Source organism: Microchirus variegatus (genome assembly GCF_963457635.1).
Source record: "Microchirus variegatus genome assembly, chromosome: 3".
In the NCBI taxonomy this organism is placed as follows: Eukaryota; Metazoa; Chordata; class Actinopteri; order Pleuronectiformes; family Soleidae; genus Microchirus; species Microchirus variegatus.
The window spans coordinates 30,909,330-30,932,029 of NC_139804.1; the positions used below are offsets into that span (position 1 = coordinate 30,909,330).

The 22,700-nt window shown below is 40.8% G+C and overlaps 2 protein-coding genes across 2 annotated transcripts in view; both read right to left on the reverse strand.

The window, feature by feature from the left end:
- The window catches only part of limk1a (LIM domain kinase 1a), a gene marked incomplete at its 5' end in the record, with an annotated part of 51,648 nt that extends 38,677 nt beyond the window's left edge, over positions 1-12,971 (reverse strand). Inside the window, 2 exons of the mRNA XM_083886779.1 lie at positions 10,176-10,275; positions 12,914-12,971. Of these exons, the coding sequence (XP_083742905.1) occupies positions 10,176-10,275; positions 12,914-12,971 (158 nt within the window). The remainder of the gene's footprint in view (positions 1-10,175; positions 10,276-12,913) is intronic.
- A 2,566-nt stretch (positions 12,972-15,537) lies between these two features.
- elna (elastin a) overlaps positions 15,538-22,700 on the reverse strand; it is a 50,054-nt gene continuing 42,891 nt past the window's right edge. The window contains exons 47-52 of the mRNA XM_083886965.1: positions 22,485-22,553; positions 20,948-21,019; positions 20,484-20,525; positions 19,377-19,412; positions 18,642-18,728; positions 15,538-17,180 (exon numbers count right to left, since the gene is read on the reverse strand). Coding sequence (XP_083743091.1) covers positions 17,134-17,180; positions 18,642-18,728; positions 19,377-19,412; positions 20,484-20,525; positions 20,948-21,019; positions 22,485-22,553 — 353 coding nt within the window. The 3' untranslated portion in view covers positions 15,538-17,133. The remainder of the gene's footprint in view (positions 17,181-18,641; positions 18,729-19,376; positions 19,413-20,483; positions 20,526-20,947; positions 21,020-22,484; positions 22,554-22,700) is intronic.

The window sequence follows — 22,700 nt, forward strand, 5'->3', positions numbered from 1 at the left end:
CACCAGCACTCTCGTGTGTTTTACGGACAAAGCGTTTTTACTGACAAAAACATGAGTGAGTCATCTTTTTTCACACTTTGCCGACTGATAGGACCTCCAGAGTCCCAAATACAAGGATTTAAATGATTAAAAAGTTGATTTTGCATAATATGTCCCCTTTAAATGAGTATGTAGTTGACGCCAGAGGTCAGAGAATGACCACACTGGTTCAAAATGGCAGAAAGACAACAGTAAGGTTTGCAGAAGTGCATTTCCAAAGGTGCAGGTAGTTGTATGTTACAAATTATGTTTGAATTAATGTGATCAGTGATCATCTGCTTGCATAAAAGCTGCTCTAAGACTAACTTGAGTAACAATATTTTCCATGTACAATGGCACAACATGAGTCCTGTGACTTCCCCTCATGATGAACGAACAAACAAAACGTCACCTGTATCTGTACAGAATCATCCCATCATACATCATGACAGTCCACACTACACAGACGTGAGTCACATGTTCAGCGTTTGATTCATTGTCTTATTTGAAAAGAGAGAAGTGACACTGACACAATGGACTCGTGGTTTGCTGACGAGGAAGTAGAGACAATTTAAAGAGGAATGATCAAGTCATTCAAACCACATTTCAATGCCCACATCCCTCTTACTACCATCCGTTTATAAACGGCGTGAGAACACACTAGGGAGTAAAAGATAAAATGGTGCGACAATCATCCATCACCTGTGAGTTTGCTTTAGAGTCACATTTAAGGCTGAAACTGCAGGAAATCATCCTCATTTTAACTTTCTCTTTATGTCTTGGACTGGATTATGGACTGATGGTCAGAGAGACACAAAAACATTTATCTTATGTTTGTATACAGTTTATAAGCCACATATTTGATTGATTAATCCAAAACAAAAAATGATTGAAACGTATCAATAAAAAAAAATATGTTTAGATGCAAATTCTACATAAGAAACAAGAAAATATAAAAAAAAATTGTGTTGAATTTGTCTTTTGGTTTTACGTTATGTCATGATAGAAACACAATCAAATTAAACTGAGCTAAAATTGTCCATTTAAGTGAACATTAAGATAACATTTTGCAACTTTGTGTCCAAACTATTTACCAGTTCATGGAGAAAAGGCTTGTCTGTCGTTTAAATGATAAAGAAATCTTTTTAAATGAATCTCTATTGGCATTTTAAACTGTGTAGTATGACTCATCACTGTCTTAGAATAAGTCGACATGATTATTAACAAACCAAGTCTGATAAAGAAGACCAAGCACATGTAAATCTTCTCTCTCTGAGACATTATCAATCTACAGAAATCATTAAATCCTCCACTTGTTCCCTTACTCTGTGTGCTGCAGAGTCTTCTCGCTGCTGAGTCGGACCTTTGCTGACATGTCTCCCGTGGGAATGAGGCTCTTGTTGTGACAGTGAGAGGAGGACAGACTCATTTCAGCAGCTCCAACAGCCTAAACCATCAATAACACACACACACACACACTCTCTCTCTGTCTCTTTGTCGTGTCTCTCCCTTCCTCTACTTCCTCTCTCAGTGCAGCTGCACCTACGGGGTCACTCTTCTTCTTCTTCTCTCTGACTACTTCCTGTCCGTCTGCTCGCCCTGTGGGAGCGACTGTGACCCTGTGACGTTCTTTTTCTTTCCAAACCTAATGAAGACTCCACCGTTTCCTGCACCGTTTCAGGACGTTTAGAGAATTCATTCTGCACAAATCACATTGACCTGCTGTCCCATTAAAGCGTCAACATGCGCTCGAATCGTTTGATTTACGGCGTCGTCGTCGTCCTCCTGCGAGTCAGGAGACGATGAGCCCGCTAAGTTTCCTAAGGAAGAGATGGAGGTCAAAGAGCATCTCCTCTTTTATCACTCATATAAACTCCCTCATGTAGAAAGTGTTCATGCAGCCTCAGACAAATCGGCTGAGTCAGATTATGTCATCACTTCAGTGGGCCGATGTCGCAGCAATCATTTTTATTCATGTGTGTGTGTGTGTGTGTGTGTGTGTGCTGTTTCTGGAGTAAATGCTGACTGTTTTGGGGCCATTCGCCCTCATGAGGAGGACATAAGCCTTGTTCAAATGAGGCAGAACCTCATTTCTAAGGATGTGGTTAAAGGCTCATTTTAGTTCAGGGGCCACATAAAATCACAATTTGATCTTGAAGTGGGACGGACCAGTAACAGAATAGCATAATAACCCAAAAACAACAAGAACGCCAAATCTTCCCCCATTGTTTTACATTTAATGGTAGTATATGTGACCCGCCACGGACCAAAAGGCAACAAGTCGGCCGAGCGCAAAACGAGAAAAACAGGAAAACGTTTTTTTTTTTCCAAAATTAGAGATTTTCGTTTTTTTCAAAATTACACAAGTTGAAGTTTTGAAGAAGCCACTACATGCTTCAAATCACAGTATTGTGGGTCTTAAACAAGCCCGGAGCTCTTATCTGATCGGAGGCACTGAAGTTCTTATGGGGTGAGTTTTCATTAACGTTGTTAATCGATGTTATGTTAGTGTTCATTCAAAGTCACATACAGACGCACATAGGGACGCTGTCTTTTAATAATCCACTGTGCGTTTCATAACGCCGTTTGGCTACATTGTTATTAGCTCGCTAGCTCGGTACTGTATTATTACAATTAGAATGATGCGCACATCGAAACTTTTGTTCGGTCGGATGAGCGTATTATAAGTCGTAAGAGGAGCATGTCACGGCCCTCTTTGAGATTTTGTACACCTGCAGGTTCAGTTTGATAATTCAAATGCTTTGAGACGAAACTCCCGTGTTCGAAACCTAACATTGCATTGAATGATGTGTGAATGCCACACCTTTGCATGCATGAATCACACATGATTAACACAATGTGTGATGAACGTGTTAATTACACGTGCAATTCATGCACATAAAGGTGTGGCATTCACACATAATTCAAGCAATACTACTGATCAATCTATACTGATTCAGTGATTAAATGCCTGTTAACATGAACCATGATCTGAAACAAGTATTTTTTTATTTTTTTTCAGAATCCTGGGCATAAGGATTGGCATGTGAAGTTGCTGCCAACCCATGTGTCCAAGGCCTCAGTGTGGCGTCTATACATGAGGTCGGCTAAGGCTCTTGGTATGTGTATAAATTGATTTCTATACAATAGCCAAATGCTTATATAGACTGCTATATGTAATGTGTAAAATGTGATTTTTTTGGAAAAGTTAAATAATTATTTTCATTGTGGTTCTTGCTGTCAACAGGTAGTGGAACACAGCTCTCCTGAAAGTCGCCTCAATATTCCGCAGCTTGTTGGAACGGCAGATGGCAGAGTGATAGTAAAGACCATCGACTGGCAGACACATCTGAGTCCCTACTTTCGAAAGCTCCCACAGATCAAGAGTTATCAGCACTTTAGGTATTTATATTCAAAATTCTGCATTTTATGAATAAAAAAATCACGAATGAACATAATAGTGTTCCATGTGAACAGTGAGCCATGTTTTAAATATCCTGTTGTGTGCTTCTATTCTGTCACAGCTTTGATGCCAACAGACCAGGTGTGATGCTTGCTCAAACTCACAGTGATGCAGAGCCTATCGAGTTTCAGCTACTGCGCAACCCAGGAGTTCTGCCCCCTGTTGACAGTCTTCCCGTCCTGGCCCCACCTGGACTGACCATGGACAGGCAGACGTATCTTTTTGAAAAAATCCGGCCTTTCTGTTCTGATGAGGCAAAATACTTCACATGCCCAGCACCAAAGGTTACAGCACAGAAGAGTAAGCAGAAGAGGGTGCGTTTGTGATGTCATCATTTAGTCCGCATATCAACTGTGATGGACAGAGTGGGTACAGCCACATTGTGGGGGAGGAACTGGTATTGAAGATGATAATATAGTCCATGGTCTGGAAAATATTCCTTCACACACTTAGATATATTTTATTTCTTTATTTTAGTTCTATGCACCATATATCTAAAACAAACTCCCAGAAAACTGTAGGTCTGCTGAAACTCTCACCTCTTTTAAATCAAGAGTGAAGACTTTTCTGTTTGCCGCTGCATTTCAGTAATTTCCAATACTGCACTGTAACCTCTATTCCTTATATATACTCTTGATTTTATTTTTTATCTTTTTATTTTATTTGTATCTATTTTATTTTTTAATCGTAATCTTTAAATTTTACCTGCTTGTTTTTATTTTGATGTTATATCTGATTTTATAAATGTCTCTTTTCTATGCTTTTTAATGCTTTATGTAAAGCACTTTGAATTACCTTGTTGTTGAAATGTGCTATACAAATAAACTTGCCTTGACATGAACTACATTCATTCCTTTTTTTTTCCAAACTGCTACACTGTTACTGTCCTGTGGGCTAACAGACATCAGATGTCACTGACAGCTAGACTGGGTGGGGGGTTGTGACCATGTTAATGTCATGCAAATGAGCAGCTATTGGCCTGGCTCCTCAAGAGGGTCGAAATCTTTCAGGCTGAATTTCTCCCTAAAGCAGTTTGAGGAGTGCCTACATTCAAATGACCACATCTTCCTCAAAAATGATCAGATGGACATGGGTTTGACATTGTTGGAAAGCTTAGAAATCACACTTTCGGAATCTGTAAATAACTCCAAATGTCCCGAAGTAGACATGTGAACCCTTTTGCCATGGCTGGACACATATTATTATATTTTACCCTTCAAGGTACGCAACAAGAAAAAAGCAAAGGAAAAATTACTTTTTTGCATTTTTTTATTATTTTATTTTACTTACTTACGATAAGAATAACGACAATCAAATTATTATTATTTTTTTTTAAATTAGACCCTATAGTATTTTAGATACAGGCCTCTACCAAACGGTTGAGATGTCTGTTCATAATAAACCTGGTTTGCATAATTCATAAAGTACAACATATTTTAGAACAAGTGTTCAGCTTGATGCATTTTTCAATGAGATAAAGTGACTTAAAGTGTGGTCGACCAAATGGTTGAGTAGAACCTTAAAGGGTTAAAGGTGCATTATGTAATAAATCTAAATCATCTGGCCATAAAATCCTCCTAATATGTCACAGAGACTCAGGAATAATGTTCATATAACAAACTGAACTCACCAACAACAACAGTACAGACAAAATATTTGCATTAAAAAAAATCTTTTGAAGACCGCAAATCATGTTTATGTTTTGAAATCATGTGGCGCCACTTACCGCCGGCTACCAATCATTGCAGTCAGTGGAGTCTCAGCTGCCGAGCAACCATGGGTTGCCAGTTACATCAGAAAACGTAACCTCAAAGGAAACCTCGGTATTTTGAATTTGAATGTAGTAACTGTTTTTTGGCCACATTCTTACATATGGCACCTTTAAGTAGTTATTATGAACAAACAGAATTTTTTTGAGGAAAAATAAATGCAATTTCAACAATATTAGGCCTAATTTGTCCATTTACATACGTGCATCATAACTTACAGAGCACAGTGGTTCTGCAAAGGCACCAAAACATTTAGCCAAATATAGTATTTCACATTATAATGAGATTCTAATCATAATATGACATTTTTACAAATTCATCCTGAGGGCTGATACATTTGCGAACCCTGGCCCTGCTTTTAAGATGTGAAATGTGTTTAGGCTAAAGTTAAGGTGAGGCGTTAACAGGCTGTTCAAGTCAATGCAAAGTCATGACAGGAATAACTGAACAAACCTGTGTATTTTTACTAAAAAAAAAAAATAAAAACATGGACTCCTCTGCTCTGCAAAAAATGATGGATTCTTAAAGATGCATGTGTTTGCAGCAAGCTCGAGTTTCTGGAAAATGTATGCTCTAAATGTTATTGCCAACTTTGCCTTCGCTTAAAAACCATTAAGGACATTTATCTGAAGACAAATCAGCAGTCCTCCATCACCAAGACGGACGCTGCCGAGACACTCACAGTATAAGTCACTGCCGAGTGAAGCCAGAGTTTGGCTCTGGTCGCTATGGAAACGTCTGGACTTGTGACTAATATACATCACACTGATGGTTTGGCTCATGCGCACGGGGAAACATTTCGAGCTCAACTCAGTTAACATGGAGACACACGGTGTGTGGATGAATGGTATTTGTCTGCCTGCGTTGGTTTCCTGCTGCAGCATCTGTTACCAGGCAGAGTTCATCATCTGCAGGCAGGAAAACAGCTGAGTCACTGCAGCCCCGCTATGTTTACTAAGCACAACTTCACCGCAGGACGGAGCACGGAGAACAACGTGGTGCAGAAGATATTTCACCACTAAGTCTGAGTCTGCGTGATGGAAAATCACACTTCATTCTACGTCAGTATTGTTTAAAAAAAATTTAAAATTAGCTGATCTCAAACAAAAAGAGAGGAATCCTTTTTCTAAAGACTGCTGAGGCGGCCGCTGTCGAGCAGAAATATGTTTTATTGTGCAAAGGACAGCACTGCACCGTTATGCAGAGACACTGCAGCACGAGAGGAGGAAACAGGAGGAAAAATATATTTATAGACGATGAACAGGTGTGGATTTTCACTGTTTATTCATCCAGTTACATGTACTTTTCCATATTCATTTGTATGACCTAAAGAAAAATGATTGAAGCTCTCTCTAGCTGTCTCTACGTGGCCCAGGGTCTGACCCCGCCTTTCACCCTATGTCAGCTGGGATTGTCACCAGCGACCCTCATGTGAAGGTAGTATGTATGAAGGTTGGAGAGAAGTAACGCTCTGGGAACCAAAAGAGAACGTTCTAAAAAGGTTGTAACAAAGTAATGTTCTGGGAACCAAAAGACAGTGTTCTATAAACGTTGTATGAAGGTTGTGTCAAAGTAAAGTTCTGGGAACCAGAACACAATGTTCTATGAAAGTTGTATGAAGGTTGTGACAAAGTAACATTCCGAGAACTCAAAGAGAATGTTCTTTAAAGGTTGTATGAAGGTTGTGACAAAGATATGTTCTGGGAACCAGAAGAGAATGTTCAATAAGGGTTGCATGAAGGTTGTAACAAAGTTACGTTCTGGGAAACAAAAGAAAATGTTCTATAAAGGTTGTGACAAAGTAATGCTCTGGGAACCGAATGCGCAACCAAAAACTGACATTAGGAAAACCTTCCACATAAACCACAGGACAAATTTGGGGGGAACCTGTTCCCACAACCAAAATATAACGTTCCCAGAACATTCTGGCAACCAAAAATTGTTAGCCGTGAGAAGATGAAGGAATTACTTACTTAATTACTGTGAGACCTGGTGTTTCAGACTATATCATAGAACTGATTTAAAGAGAACTGTATAAAGATAAATATAAACGCGTGGAGGAAGATAATATTTGCAACACAGCGATGATTTCTCTAAGACAGAAAAGGAAGCTCAGCTCAGATTTCAATACTAAACGTGCGCTAGAACACGATCAGAACGCGTCGCTAGTTCCACTAGAATCCGTCGTTTATCACAGATCTTCTTACGTGATTTCCGTATTCCCGTAGCAGCCTACGCATTAAAAATTAAAACCACTTAAAGCTTCAGCTTCAACTGTTCTCTGTAGGACGACACAGAATCAACACTTCCACGGAAGCTCAGCTTCACTCGTAGTCAAAGGAGCAGTGGGCGGGCACGGACGCTGGGCTTCTGCATGATGAGAGGCGGAGCCACTTTTTGATTGACAGCGTTGCAGAAGTCTAAAGTCCGTAGACAAATAGCTGGACTTTGTGTTATTTGCTTGGCGATATAGAGCATTTTCATTTATACATATGCTCTGTGAATAAAAACACGATTGTAGCATTTCAGTTTAACATAATTATCACATTTCCTTGTTCATTTGCAGAATTTATGTGTGAATAACTGGGCCTGAACCCTGTTTTAAAGACTAGCAACTGCCACTGGTGCAACATTAAATCTTCTTATTCCTCATTATAAGGAGGCAGCCGAAGCTGTGCTAACCAAAATACACGAGCAGCAGAGGAGATACAAGCGTAAATTGAGACGATGATGCATCTTAGGCAGTGTTACACGAGATACATGAGATAACTGTTGTGGTGGCAATAAGAGCACAAAACAAACATCAAAACCTGTTTTACACAGATCAATACATTTTGAGGAACGGCAGAGAAATAAGTTCCGGGGTCTAATGATAAAGTGATCAATAAAAACAACCGTAACTGCTGTCAGTAAATGATAATAACACAGCCACTGAGGTGTTTCCATGTCTGTATTTTGAGCTGTGGGATAAACACAAGTTCATTTTCCCATGAAACCAACACAGTCCAGTGAACTTCCTGCTATATTTAGACGAGCTGCTGGACCAGAGGGACTCCCTGAAGTCTTCCAGTACCACTTCCAGAAAGTGGTACTTTCATTCCCACCTTGTCTTTTCATCACAGCAGCACGAGTTGGGTCCTTATTGGAATGATTGAAGGATTTGCAGGAGGAAGCAACAACTTTTATCATTAACCCACAGGCTTTTATCTATGTTTCATCATCACTGTCTGTTAGTAACATAACTCGAAAAGTCACAGATGGATTTGGATGACATTTTCAGGAATAGTCCGCAATGGGACCAGGAACCAGTGATTACATTTTGGGCGTGATCCGTAGACGCTGCGTGCCGGCAGGGTATATTTTGTAGGCACTGAGCTGCCTTGGCTGAGGTCTGCGCTCTCAGAGTGCTTTTCTAGTTACATTTATTATTATATAATTACAAATAGAATGCAGGTTGGTTTCCAAATGCTGTGTGGTGTGCAAACACAAACAAGGAAAGTGTTTCAGCAGAACTCAGCTCAACAAGAGCTTGTTTCCTCTACTCAAACAAAGAAAGTGAGAGACGTTACGTAAGATCAGTCACAAAAACTGTGCTCTATGTAGAACAGCTTTGAGACTCACTCAGTTTCAGTTTGATGAAGGTGCTTTGCATATACTAAAGGCCAGTGTTTGTAGTCGCTGCCTTAGAATCGAAAATTTCATTTGCAAAAGTTCCTTCCTCTCGACAGAAGCTCCTCCTGACGGAAATCTCAACTTGCACTTAAAATATCGATTAGCCTTAGTGCATCTCAAACATCGGTGAATCTGATTTAAGTGCATTGATCTGAAGATTTAGTGACGCTTAAACTTCAACACTTTGTTTTAAAAACAAGGGTCAGTAAGTCTTGAAAAAAAACGTATGCATCGCCAACTCCAGTTTCACTTCCAGTTTCACTCCAAAATGCAGGTCGTCGGGTCACACAGGTGCACCACTGTTTGTGTGCATTACAGTTACAATTTTAAACAATTTGATTTCTGCTCCCAGTTTAATGATTTAATCACAAAATATTAATGCATTTTTGCTGCTGTTGAAAGATCAACAGACAAGGCTGATGCTCAGCACAGAAGCACAGAATGTGAGTATATTTCCTTCACGGCCACACATACCGTCTCACTGCCCACACACACACACAACATGCCACAGAACCATTTACCAAGTATGTAACTGAGAAGACAAAGACACATTTAGAACACTGTAGTCTGTATTTAGTCCTTCTTCATCGTGTAGAGGAGAGGAACCTGCCCTGAACCTGAAACACTTCTTCACTCCAAACAAAAACCTCTGTAAAGTAAAACCAAACTGACAGACTGCAGTGGAAATGTTCAGGGCTCCATATATATATATATATATATATATATATATAAACACATTAGAATCCATTAGAACTGAGTCATTTGCAGAGTTTTACTACAGAAAACACTGACTGGTTTCTTCAGCCTGAAGCCGGCACGAGGTTGTAATGGTTGAAGGTCATAATGTGAATCACATGATGTGGGTCATTTATTATGCATTGTGCCAAACTGATCTCACAACACTGTTTGTCATCCGCTAAAAGTAAAAGGACTCAATGTCTCATCGACTATTGCTATACAAAAGCATTATTATTCAGCCTATAATACAGTTTTACTGTTCCACGTGCTTCTTCAATAAGTTCAGTGTCAAAAACTGGAACAAACTCACTCGCACAACCAAAAAAATAGGACCAGAGCAGAACCTCCGAGCACATCACACAAATCACGAGACACCACCCAACCACTACACCACGACGTGGTTCTCGTCGATGGGAACAAAACGTTTCAGCTTCTGAGACGATTTAACTTGCTGGTTACTTGGTTCAGGAACCAGAAAAACATGCCAGTGTGAAAGAGCTGGTGTCGAAAAGTACCTGAAGCAGACAGTGTGCCAGTCAGTGTTGAGGGCCTGGAGATACTGCTCATCGTAGATCCTCTGTTTGCATCCCGCGCACACGGGCAAACTACCTCCAGCTGTAACAACAACAACAACAACATGTCAATTATCATACTGTATTTAGTGCATGCTATGTACATAGTGACTCATTCGTGTGAGGGAAACATCAATGGCAGCTCTCATGAGGAGACGTCATCCCTGCTGAAGAATGTGTGACTCTTATCTCTGTCCTTATCTGGCCTTTCGATGCACAGCACCACCACTGGTTAATGATTGAACTGAAGCTCCAGGAAGAACAAATATTAACCACACCCAGCACACATTATTGTCTCTATGGGGTTGGTCACACGCTTTTCTTGAGATGTTGTGTCCACTTCCTGTGTCTTTGAAGACATGAAGGTCCTCATGGTTGTCATATGCTGGTGTCGGAGACTCTGACAGCTGTGGGCAAAGGGCTTCCTGTGACATGTCTGATTGTGAGATTCATTTTTAACACTTCACTCTGCTTACGTGGCTCATATCTTAGCTTAGTGAATATTTAAATCCAATATTTTAAATTGACAAATGTGTCAGTTTAACACAGTTCCTTGACTGCAGCGTTATTACTATAAACAGTAGAGAGCTTGGTGTTAGCGCGTCACTCAGTCCATTAATCCTGAGCCTAAAGTTATCGTGAAACATTTGCTTCACCAGAGAAACGAAAGAAAACGCCTTGACCTAAAATTCACTGCCATCTCGCTTTAATAGCATGGATGTTATGTCTCCACCTCAACCGCATCAGTCATGATGGGAAACGCATCACTGTGTCATGGTATGCTATGGTATGTATGCTATGGTATGGTATGGTATGGTATGGTATGGTATGCTATGGTATGGTATGCTATGGTATGTATGCTATGGTATGGTATGGTATGGTATGGTATGCCATGGTATGGTATGGTATGGTATGCTATGCTATGGTATGTATGCTATGGTATGCTATGCTATGGTATGTATGCTATGGTCTGCTATGGTATGCTATGGTACGGTATATTATGCTATGCTATGGTATGGTATGGTATAGTATGCTATGCTATCCTATCCTATGCTATGCTTTGGTATGCTATGGTATGCTATGCTATGCTATGGTATATTATGCTATGCTATGGTATGGTATGGTATGGTATGGTATGCTATGGTATGGTATGGTATGGTATGCTATGGTATGGTATGCCATGGTATGCTATGCTATGGTATGGTATGGTATGCTATGCTATGGTATGTATGCTATGGTATGCTATGCTATGGTATGTATGCTATGGTCTGCTATGGTATGCTATGGTACGGTATATTATGCTATGCTATGGTATGGTATGGTATAGTATGCTATGCTATCCTATCCTATGCTATGCTTTGGTATGCTATGGTATGGCATATTATGCTATGCTATGCTATGGTATGGTTCAGTGTGGGGGTTAGCAAAATTAGCAGTGTTTTCGCAGCAGAAGTTACACACTGCAGCTTTGATATACAGTTTTTTTCTGTCTATGTCAGACTTTTCATGATATTGGTTTCTAAGCTGCACCACCAAGTTTTGCACAAACATGAAACAGACGATTGTTCATCATTGTGACAGCACCACGATTATTAACTCTTCACATTGCTGGTTAATTTTCCCAGTTGCTAGAAGCTGGACGTTATTTGGAGTGTCCTTAAGAGTCAGTCTGCTAAATAAAATAAAACATCTAATTAATATTTTTCTGTGTGATTTGATTGGCAACATAACCTTTTAAGTAAAACAGTTCAATATTTACCATGTTGTAGATTTTCATTACCCGATAAGATAACCTCAAAATATTAACTACCATTATTCTACTTCAAGGTTTAGAACATTTATAAAATGGCATAAAGGATAAAACAATAAAAACACAATAATTACACTTCTGCCTTTGCAATCAGCCAATGGCAATTTTCATTTTAAAACAATCAACAGTTTCAGCAGTTTCAGCAGTGAATGGTGAGGATTAATGGAATCCAATAGAATTAAATATCTGACATGATCGTCGTAATCAAATCAAATCCCAAGATGTGTGAAGACTAAAGCTGCAACCAGTGAAAAAGGTTTATCAGTGTTCCCCAAAACCTGATTTCTTTGTTTTTACGGAGCAAAGAAACAGCAGCTGAAAAGAGATGATGCACAGTCCTATTAGTTTTTAATCTAGGAAACATTATATATGCAGCTTTTGCAGTGGGACGATGGCCTTCATATGCAGCTTTATCACAAGTTTAAGAGTGTTTATGTCAGTTTTGAGAGGATAAGTTTACTCCTCAGTGTGAAGCATATATAATCTGATCATCTTCAGATTCCTTCAGATTATTTTGAGAGTCTGGACTGATGAGGAGATGAAGCTGAGCAGTGACTCCTGAATACAAACATGATGGAGAAGAAAACATGGCTCCGGCTGCAGCTCAGTATCAGTATCTGTGTAGGTCATGCATGCACCACTATAACAGTATAACAGTATAACAGTATATGACACTCAACATGAGGAAAATAAGCGTCTGAGCACACAGATCATGTGTTTACAGTCCCTGCAGCATCTTCTGTTTGCAGCAGCAGCAGCAGAGGATGCGCTGCTCACCCCTGCGCCTCCTCCCTCCCTCCCTCCCTCCTCACCACCACCACCACCACCACCAGCGGCTTCAAACAAACCAAACCCTCCCGCAGACTCTCACCTTCCTCCTCTCCCATGCGTTCGTCTTTCCACGTGCAGCAGAGCAGCATCAACCTCATTCACTCTCCGGCAGAGAGCACAGCCGCCTCTGGTCCACAGATAACCGCCGTGTTACCGCCCCGCCGCCTCTGCCGCCGCCGGTCGCTGTGTCGCTGCTGTGCGTGCGTGCGTGCTTCGTGTGGTCGCTGCCTCCGGTGGACTGGACTGTCTGGCCCCCGCGCTGCTGCTGCTGCTGCTGCTGCTGCTTCCTCCTGCTTCACCCGCTGCTGCTGCCCACCACCAGGCTGCGCGTTTCTGCGGCGGCTTCATTCAATAGAGCCGCGGACCAATGGGGCTGCTGAGGCGGAGGAGAAGACACGGAACCACCGCCAACCAGCGACGCTGCTGGGATAATTAATGCGCTGTTTCCGGGCGGGACGCGGAGGGAGGGAGGGATGGAGGGAGAGGTGGGGGTCACACTGGAGGAGTCAGGAGGAGGAGGAGGAGGAGGGTGTGGTGAACTCAATGTTGTTATGGCAATGTTATACCGATCCTGAATAAGTAGGATTTATTTTATTTATTTTAAAGCACACACATCACACTTAAAATAATTACCTATAATAATTATAATAACTATCATGCATTTTCAGGGGAACTGCAGAGTGTGCTTGCTCAGGTGCATTTCACTAATGCTAGCAGCCAGTGGAATAGTGTGTGTTGATGCTTCAGCTGAGAATTTCATCAATACTTCTTCTTGTGTTTCCTCATATTGGAGTCCCGAGTTCATGTACAAAGTTTGGTTTTGATACGTGAAAGCGTTCCTGATATATGAGCTAACTTCCTACGCCGCCGATTTCAACTGGCTGTGACGGGCAAATGCTTCAGAAAATCAAAAATCCTTCTGGGAATTTTTGTGAGGCTGTGAAGATCGGGCAACATTTGTGACCTGTGAAAGTTTAGTTTCGCTTTCTGTTCAATCCAATATGGCGGAAGAATGACAAGGGTCAGTGACACTATCTTTCTAAACCGGTTACAGCCGGACGTTCCAGAGTTGGACAGGTGGAGGTATCTCAAAAGGTCTAGGAGCAGGAGCAGACCAAACATATGGCTGACAGGAATAAGAAAACTAAAGAAGGACAATAGTGTGCTGCCTTTCAGCAAGCACACTAATAAGTGTATTGGTCTTAAAGGCACCATATGTAAGAATGTGGCCAAAAACAGTTACTACACTCAAATTCAAAATACAGAGGTCTTTTAGGTTTTGTTTTCTCCGCCATTGTAGCTCAGACATAACTGGCAACCCGTGGTTGCTCGGCAGCTGAGACTCTACTGATTGCAATGATTGGTAGACGGCGGTAGGTGGCGCCACATGCCAAAACATGATTTCAAAACATAAACATGATTTGCAGTCTGCAAAATAATCTTTTTTAAATGCAAATATTTTGTCTGTACTGTTGTTGTTGGTGAGTTCAGTTTGTTATATGAACATTATTCCTGAGTCTCTGTGACATATTAGGAGGATTTTATGGCCAGTTGCTTTAGATTTATTACATAATGCACTTTTAAGCCTTTTAAATAGGCTTGTAAACAGGTTACTGGTGTGCCCCTGAGCAAGGCACCCAATCCCCCTTTGCTCCGAGCCACAGATAAGTGCTGCCCACCACTGCTCCTGTGCCCGGCTTCTGTAAAAAGGATGGGTTTCATACTATTTGGTGTGTGTGCAAAAATCACTAATTCTAATTCAAACTTTTTAGGATTTAAATAAACCCGGCTTCACGACCCCGGTTGGAACAACCTGGAGATTTATTGTTCTTCCCTCTTGTGCATAGGTTTTCTCCAGGTTCTCTGGTTTCCTCCCATAGTCCAAAGAGATGTGGGGATTAGGTTTATGTTATTATATTATATTATTATGGTTGTTTGACTCCATGTGACCCTGTGGTGGACTGGTGACATTTCCAGGGTCTTTAATCAAACTAAATATGGAAAATAAGAAATATAGAGTGGGTATTAAATATAATTCTATTTCCCTGTGATTGCCTCCTGTATTTTTGATTGCAGACTAACGAAAGGTCACTGGAAAGCACGGAAAATAAATCTTAAGATGTTTGAATAGTTCTGCATTATCATTCTGCAGCTTTGTATTTTAGAATAGATGAAAGCTTCTGCGTATGGAACAAAGGTGTAAGCTACTTCTTCAGAATGTGGATCACGGGTCAGAGGTTTTCCCAGGAAATCACCAGTGAACAGCAGCTGGAGTTCATCGTTTCCAGCTGGTAAAACAAAGCACAGGGTTTATCAACATGATTCTGAGGCACTGGTCAAAATGACGGCATATGAACTCGGGTTTGCTTTGAAGAAATCAGATTTGAAAACACATTAATAAATGTGATGGCCCCTGACTCAGTTTTGAAACTGAGGAACTGAGATGTGTCAAAGGCCCCAGACAGAGACACCTAGAACCCTTGATGTTACGCAGGATACCACTCTGTGGTATGTTGCTTTTAGCAAACTGATCCACAAGGACACTCCAGACCAGGTGGTTTTGATCAGGTCTCAGGACAAGCTGCTGCTGCTGCTGCTAAAGCCTGAAGATAGAGGATAAAAAGCACACTGGAGGACAGAAGATTTTTTTAACACATTTTATTTTGTTATTTATTAAAGCAAATAAAATGCTGGGATGTCCAGTAACAAGTCACATGTGTGTCATGGAAATATAAAAAGTGCAAAACCACACTGTTCCTCCTTATAAAAAAAACAGTTTTAAATAAAGATGAAGAGTATTTCACGGCACATAAGACGGGGTCTGACCCAGCGAGGCTCAAAGACAGTTCTTACACAGCACCGAGTGACGGAACTGCAGCCGCTTTACATCAAATTAGAACAAAATACAGTACACAGTTACAGAGAAGAAACAGAGAAGGGGGGGGGTCACTTGGCAACAGCGCAGTAAAGCCTTTTTTTTTAAAAGCAGCTCAAGTAAATGAAGACGACAATGGGAGCTTATGCCTCACATGAACACACGCCGCGGCTCTTCCACTGAACAGAGTCTTAATCTGTATTACAATTTATAACAGTAAATAAATGCAAAAGCAAAGAATTGTTCTCGTTTTAATGTTCACACACTCCTGATAACAATAAAGCTATGAGTCAAAACATGGTGCAAAAAAACCCAAAAAACTTGAATAAAATCATGTTATGACAAGTTACATAAATGTAAATAAGTGCTGCAATGAGACTAAACGTTTGAAGCGGAGTAAAGCACGCCATCCCATCGAGGACAGTGACACATTCATACATAATAATGTACATGCCGGAGGATGATATTCTGCTGTGTTTGGATCTAAAAAGGCAAAACTGCTTTTTAAAAAAAAAAAAAAAAATCATCCTGTGATGAGTGAAACTGTTATTTGTATTGTCTTGAGCACACCTGTCCTCAGAGCAGGGGCTGCTCTTCATACATCACAAGTTTGGCAACAAAGAAAATGCTGAGAAAACCGAACTGCATAGCAACGAGATTCAGCAAAGTTACTGAGAGCAGATGGGTTGGACGAAAGCCCCGTTTTCCCGCTGCTTTTTACCCAGCAGGCCTAAAAATAGCAGCAGAGCGGACGGGGAAGCCAGAACCGATGCTGAGATTTCATCTTTTTTTTTTTTTGGACATGCGTCGACCAACCCAGCCTCTGTGATATGTCAAAAAGAGGAGATTATGCACAGCGAGGTGCGACAGTGTGGCTCTAACACTGAGGACAGATCACCGTGCTTTATCACGAACCCGGAGTTATTTTGTAGGTCACATCGGCAGGCAGCGATTCAGACAGTCTTTCGCACAACAGTACAAACCAAACGCCAAAACAAGAAACACACACACACACACACACTCGTACACCACACACACACACACACACTCGTACACCTCACACAGGCACACACACACACACACGGTGACACAAAAACACTGTATTTTAAGTAGGCTGGTGCAGTACAGGGAGTTAAAGCTGATTAACTTGACCTCATAATCGATTAAAGGAACTATCATAACGAACATACGTCACATCGGAACGTGTACAAAACTCTGGGTCGGTGGGTTTGTTTAAAACCAGACATGGAAGTCAAGTCAGTAAAAAAACAAAAAAAATCTTTGCACATTGTCTAATGGGGGTTTGTTTGCATGTAAAATGTACATTCTCAATCATGCAGTAGCACCATGGTTTTGTGAGGTCACACTGGAGATCTGGAGATCCTCTACTTCCTCCTCCCGCAGAATTTGCCCTGGCATCCTGCAACTCCACCTGAAGCAAAGGCCATTTTACATTTACAATGACGTCTTATTCTGTACTTCACACATATTCCAAATGCTGGTAGTTAAAACTAGGGCTGTCAAAGTTAACGCGTTAATACAGCCGAGATTAGCACGATACAAAAATTTAGCACTAGTTTGTTTACTTCTAGTGTGTGCACATCTGTGCAAAACTGTCACTTGCCTGCAGTCAGTCAGATATGAGAGACTGAGAGATAGTAGCTGAAGATGGAGAGAGGTGAGGGATTGTTGGGCGGAAGGTTTCATTTTAAGAAGCTGAGCGACGGAACCATCGATAAAACTAAAGTTCACCTGGGTGTCACGGCACAATTTATTGACAGTGACTGGAAGTTGCGATCCCTTGCCTTGACTGTCAAAAAAACAGATGCACAACAACTTGCTGAGACCTGCGTAGAGGAAGTCCTCCACATCGCAAACGAGTGGAAAGTAAGTGGCAAACTAATCACTCTAGGCACAGATAGTGTTCGTAATAATTATGCTGGCAGCTGCCCAGTGACTTCCATTTGGACACTAACTGTGTGACTGACTCTCAGGTGTTTTTTTTGTGATGTTAACACATGTTGCATAAAGGATGGCAGTCCATCATGTTGAGCCTTTATTTTAAGATGACCTGGTTGGCACTTGAGGTGTCATATACCCTATTTCTCCAAGTTAACCTTGGTTAGCTCCCTGGTGTCCTAATGAACATGTCTGTGACATGCTTTGGTCAAAATACCATAAGGATGAAGCACCACAGCAGTTCAATCACCCTGCAAAAACAGACCTGTTCAGAACGCTCTGTTTAGTAGTATCTCTTTAGGTCCACCTTAAAAAAAGTAAAACGAAACTACAGAGACAGGAAATTACATCAGCCACTGAGGCTACTGGGATCTAACAGCAGTTAGCATTTGGAAAAGTGATCATTTGCAGGCTCTAGCAGGCACATTGCTGTCATATATAACATGTATCCACTGGACAGATAAATCCTCTGATGCTGGAAGTTTGTGTAGAACTCTGTGCTGCACTGTGGAGCCAAGAAAAGACAGTTTCACAGAATTCTGTTTTTTCAGATAATGTTGCCCTCGCCAGCACTCTCGCGTGTTTTACGGACAAAACATTGTGTGTTTTATCTCCTGTACGTAGACTTAGAGGAGGACCACAAAAACATGAGTGAGTCATCTTTTTTCACACTTTGCCGACAGATAGGGCCTCCAGAGTCACACATATAAGGATTAAAATGATTAAAGTTGATTTTGCATAATATGTCTCCTTTAAATCACATAGTTCTACGTGTAGTCTAAAATACACACTCTGATTACTCATTACTTTAGTCATTAGAAGAAAAGCAAACTTTTAATCCTGATTAATCTACCTTAACAACTTTCAAAATGTGAAATTATTTTTTTATCTATTGACAGCCATAGTTAAAACATAAAACATGCACGTCTTTCACCTCTGAAGACGCCTCCTCCTCCTCCTCCACCACCACCTCCTGCACCACCGAGGAAGCCCTGCAGTGCCCCATACTTGGCTGCTTTAGCTGTAAAAGACGCAACAAACAGTATGAGCTATAGACTTTAACTGTAGAAGCACTTTTCTGGAATGCAAGTGTCTCTTGAGTCTTTTCCTTGCACTGATGAGTGGACTTTATGATGAGTGCTCATGTGGTGTTTTTCCACCCAACTGGTTTACACTAACAGTGAATCAAACACAGGTGCAGTGAATGAAAACAGATGGATTCACTGATGACGGAGGTGAGTACGGGACAGCTCTGGAAACGCAAATGAGTACGAAGAAGAGACACTTTTACTGTCTCATCCCTCTTCATGCTATAAAACGGAGCTGCATTTGTGTCAAATATATCTCCTTTCCCTCACGTTTACGTGCCATCATTCATCGAGACACCGTGACACGAGCTTTCACGGAAATAATCCCGCCGGCGGTAATCTCCGGTGTTCAGGAAAATGCAGATTAGCACACATGCAGCATTGTGCTTGTGCCATCTGCACCGACGAGAACGCACAGTACGAGAGAACCCCGCACTCGACTCTTCATCCAAATAACAGGACATGTTGGCGTCCCTCTGCCAAAGAGCGGGATTTATGATACAGAATCTGGATTACTGAAATTTATAGGATGGTTTACGGTTTACTGAGGGGGGAAATGAGAGCAGGCAAGTGTTTGATACCTTGCTGAGGAGTCAGCGGGGCTGGAACATATCCACCTAGACAACATTGAAGACAAAGGAGACATGAGTTAGTGCTAATATAGTGTACAGTGGACAGTCTATTTCTTCTTTAATGTTAGAGACAGTCACATGGGAGGCTCTTATACCTGGTGTTTCAGCGAGTTACAATACAAGGAGCTGTGAAACAAAACTCTACAGTGTAATTATCTTCTCAACCTGATAAAAAGCTGCACTTCACATCATTATTTAAAGCTCCGTCAACAATAATCTGGGCTACAGAGATGACAATTTCATTTCCTCCTACAAAATCCACCTCCCATGTGTGTTAACAAGTTAAATAAATATCAATAGTCAAAAGGTTAACATTGAAAAATCCCTGTAATGATGTTTTGCTGAAAGAAATTAAGAAAATATGAGGTTAGAAGAGAACGCAGACAGTGGTGTGAGCAGAATCCACATGTGGAGTGTTTTTGTGACAGAGTTCAGGATAAAAGGATGGAGACAGAGTGAGTAACTGAGTGAGTGCGGTCAGTGAAACTTCCAGAGCCAGTGAGCTTTTAACAGACATTTACATTTAGATTGATTCTCATACTTAACTGGGCATGAAAGGAGGACCAGTAAAGTAAGACACATTTAAATAAGTAAGCAATAAGAGACTGTTCCCTTCTCCCATTTTTCCCAACCCCTCATCCAGATGGCTGATATTGAAGCAGATAAAAACCAAACTGACCAGTATTTGCAATTATATGAAATATGTGCCTCTTGTCTAAACAGACCCTCCCACCCAACCACACACACCCTCCTCCTACACTTCCACATGATAAATGACTGTATGCAGTCGCCTGTTTGCTCCGTCTCACTGATGTATTGCACACTGGATGCTCTTAAGAGGTCACAACACAAAAAGTGCTGTTTACTACCAAGAGAAATATACAATATGTTACTTGTACATGCACTCAGAGACTCACATCCTTCATTTATATCTCTAATTTTGGCATCCTGATTGCCCGATTGAGAGTCTATAAACAGAGGGAGTTTGTCTGTTTGACAGTCAGTCTCAATTCATGATACAACATCTTCATCGGCAACATTTAGCATTAGTAATACCTGGGTAGAACTGCTGGGGGTAACCTCCTCCATAACCAGGAACTACAGGAACCAAAGTGAGCAGCAAAGAGACTCAGTAAACAGAAACAGGAAACAATAATCACATAATAAGTTTTTAAATATGTAAAACAGTCTAAGTCCTGCATGTAAAATATTGTAAATACAATCATTTTGACCTAATTTCCATTTTGGGAAAAAAAAAACTGTGTGGATAATTCAAAGTTATTAAACCATCTGTGGCAGAATTTCACACAGACGGATGTCAGTGGGAGGAGGATTAGAGCCATGACTTTATATGATTATGTGGTGGAGTATCTGTGCGGCTGCTGCCTTGTGATTACACTCGTCCCTCGCTGATGGACAGAGGAAGAGGAGTAACAGGCAGCACAGAGCAGCAGTGACACATTAACTTTCAATTATTTCTTATTTTTCTATTTAAAGGAAGCAGAAGATATAATAAATACCTGGCTGATATACACCACCACCACCACCACCACCAACACCAACACCGCCTCCTCCTCCAAGATTGCCATAGCCTGTGAAATTGAAAATGCGTGAATTGTTTTAGCATCTGCTGTCACTGAAATCACAGAAACAGGCTCATCCAAAACTTCATCTGGCAGAGTTCTGCACTTTCAGGGCAGAGATCTCCAGAGGTTTTGTCTTATCTTAAAACAGACACACTTTGATGTTGTACAAGGTTTTACTAACAGTTTCCTGTAGAGCTCTTTGCTTCATTTACTAACTCGTGTTGTGCTGCTGCAGCACTGCAGGGGTCACTGGCAAACTAGAGCAGCTGGATTTTTGGCCGCATAACCACTGTGGTGAATTGTGTACAAAGCTTGTTCACCCAACGGCACTGAGACATGAACGTGTACATGTTTTCACTTATAGGAAACTTGATTTAGGTTAATTTATGTTTGTTAAAACACTATTCTGTCCATTATAAACTGATAATTCTTGTTATTTTAGCTAAGAACAGTGACATTAAACTGGGTCAAGGACATAATGAGTTACTGTGCCCCTCCCACGCAGACAAGCCAACCCTTTACACCACTTTTTATTTATTCATTTATGACATCAAAAGTAAAATGAAACCTGCTTCGCTAAATAAAATAAAATAATTATAATAAAAAAACACATTCAGGTCACGTGGTGAGAAATAGGTTGATTGGTCTGACCTATGACCTTCTGATTTGATGTCGTCATTGCCTTGAAATAAGCGTCATATGGTAAACAAAGTGGATATAAGGGCCTGCGGGACCTTCTAAAGATAAGCTATGTGTTTGGCCTTGGCTTTCAAGATTATTATTACAGAGAACCCAATATTTGATATTTGACTACTTAGTGTGGATTATGTAGTTTAACTTTTTAGAATTGGGTTTGTTGGCAAATCATCATCATCAAAGCTTTTGGTTGCCCTAATGCCCTACGATTGGAGGTGTTCTGACGACTTACTAAATAAAGTGCACACATCATTTTCTTGTGTAAATGGTGTGTTTTTACAGAAACAGAACAGTTTTTTCCCAATATCTGTAAGAAAACAGGCTGCTGAGGCTTATTCTGCTTATTTACCTCTGATCAATCACCAGAACACCTACATTATCAGCATTACTGCACCAGTCAGATGGACTTCATCAGACTCACTCAACTGCTCCTGACTCATGGAACAAGATGCAACACATCATTGAATGAATTACTGTTCTTCTCTTTAGAAATGTGATATCAGGACTTCCAACTTCCAGATGCAGTTGTTTTATGTCACTATATCTTATTTTTCAGTTTTCATTCTGACTGTTTTAATGCGTTACTCTGTCTCCAAGTGGTCATCGCTCACTGATTTCTGGAGTATAATACAGTATATAATGTATGTTAAGTTCTTCTACAATTAGTGAAGAGACTCATAAGAACTTTAAAACTTCAAGACCTGCAGCACGCAAACACACACTCACACACAAGACTTTAATGTGTTTGACTAACGTGTTTATAACTAATAATTACCTGGTTTAGGTCCTTTGGCTCCAGCACCTGCACCTCCCAGTCCAACTGCACCAGGATAAGTCAACCCACCTGCCACGAGAGACACAAGACTGACTTAGATGGGATGATAAATAAATCAATGTGCTGCACAGAAAAAGACCAGATGAAGATTTCCTTCATCAAAGCATCCATCCAGCTTTGTCCAGCTTGGTCATTCTTGACGCTGCGCCCAGACAC